At 50.7% G+C, this 1,751-nt stretch overlaps 1 protein-coding gene across 1 annotated transcript; it reads left to right on the plus strand.

The window, feature by feature from the left end:
* The first annotated feature begins 698 nt into the window (after positions 1–698).
* LOC119330154 (histone H3.3) lies at positions 699–1,417 on the plus strand. Its single transcript, XM_037603270.1, has one exon. It carries the CDS (start codon positions 812–814, stop codon positions 1,220–1,222), a length of 411 nt encoding a protein of 136 aa, XP_037459167.1. The 5' UTR covers positions 699–811; the 3' UTR covers positions 1,223–1,417.
* The last annotated feature ends 334 nt before the right edge of the window (positions 1,418–1,751 follow it).

A 1,751-nucleotide genomic window follows, 5' to 3' on the forward strand; every position in this document is an offset into this window, starting at 1 on the left:
GATCACACACGCTCCCCCCCCCCCTCTCACGCGCGTGTATGGAAGACTACGGCGACCGATGAAGCTTCGACGGCTGCCTACATGCGGCGGTGAGCCGGCGGTAGTACAGTAGGCGATGATTGGGCATGTAGCAGCGGCGGTGGCAGCGCGGGTGTCCGGCCGTCTTTTGCGGCGACACATTGACGTTGCATGAGTGGAAAAAATATATGGAGAGAAGCAATGCTTCTTCTATTTGAGGGGTGATGCGTGTTATTTTGAAGAGATTCAACTTTTTTAGGGTTAGAGAAACTGCTGGATCAGTTTTTTTTGCCTCAATTTTTCTTATACATGTATTTTTTTAAAACAGGATCATATATGTATTTTTTCGACGTGATATGTGTATTTTTTAATACACTGGAGATGTTTTAATAATGAAACATCGTTGAAATAAGGAGTCAACTGACTCGGTCGATGAACTCACGAGACCCCAGCCATATGTATCGCCAGGTCACCGATCCGCACCTCGTCCGGGATCTCGCACCAATCAGCGCCGAGCACGCGGATCGTGTGCTTCCTCCCCGCAACCTCCAGCCGTTAGATCCAATCAATCACCCAAACGCAATCCGAGACCCTCTCCCCCACGATCGGAAGAAACCGCCTGGGCCACGCTTCGCTTGCCCACACCCGTCACCCCGTCACCTATAAATCCCCACCCCACTTCCCCTCTTCTTCCCTCACTACAGAATCCGTCGCCTTTCACTTCAAGTTCCCCAACCCGCAGCGCGCGCAAGCAGAAGCCCAGTTCGAATTCCCGGCGGCGGAGGAGAGACCGATGGCGCGTACGAAGCAGACGGCCCGGAAGTCGACCGGCGGCAAGGCGCCCCGCAAGCAGCTGGCCACCAAGGCGGCGAGGAAGTCGGCGCCGACCACGGGCGGCGTGAAGAAGCCCCACCGCTACAGGCCCGGGACCGTGGCGCTGCGTGAGATCCGCAAGTACCAGAAGAGCACGGAGCTGCTCATCCGCAAGCTGCCGTTCCAGCGCCTGGTGCGGGAGATCGCCCAGGACTTCAAGACGGACCTCCGGTTCCAGAGCCACGCCGTGCTGGCGCTCCAGGAGGCCGCCGAGGCGTACCTCGTCGGGCTCTTCGAGGACACCAACCTCTGCGCCATCCACGCCAAGCGCGTCACCATCATGCCCAAGGACATCCAGCTCGCCCGCCGCATCCGCGGGGAGCGCGCATAGATTGCCCAAGGAAAAGCAATGTAGAGCTGTCCGTTCGTCGCCTCTGGTTTCAGATCGTGTTAGCAATAGGCAAGAGGCGACTTTTATTTTGTTGTAGAAAAAACTCTGGTTGGCTACATTGTTACAATGACACGTTTCTTATTTCGTCTATATTGTTGGTTTGTGCTAAAATGCAAACAAATGCTTCATTGTTTCCGAGTAATTCTGAAATTTCAGCGTTTTGTTCCTTAGAACCTGATGAAATTTGCTGCTGCGCTGTATGCATTTCTTGTGGCCTTGTCTTGCTACAGCGGTGAAAATTAATTTCATGATGTATCTTACAATATTGATTTCATATTATGAATCTTGATTTTTTTATAAACTTGAAGACTTAATCAGAATTTGACTTTGACCAAATCTTATACAGACTAAAAAACCTAGGAAGTACGTAATGATTATGAATATACACATTAAATGTGTAATTTGCATACTAATTTAAATTGTTTTAGCCTTAATCATATGGATTGCAAGAAAGAAAATTAGGGGATTG

The sequence above is a fragment of the Triticum dicoccoides genome, chromosome 7A, assembly GCF_002162155.2.
Source record: "Triticum dicoccoides isolate Atlit2015 ecotype Zavitan chromosome 7A, WEW_v2.0, whole genome shotgun sequence".
Lineage (NCBI taxonomy): Eukaryota > Viridiplantae > Streptophyta > Magnoliopsida > Poales > Poaceae > Triticum > Triticum dicoccoides.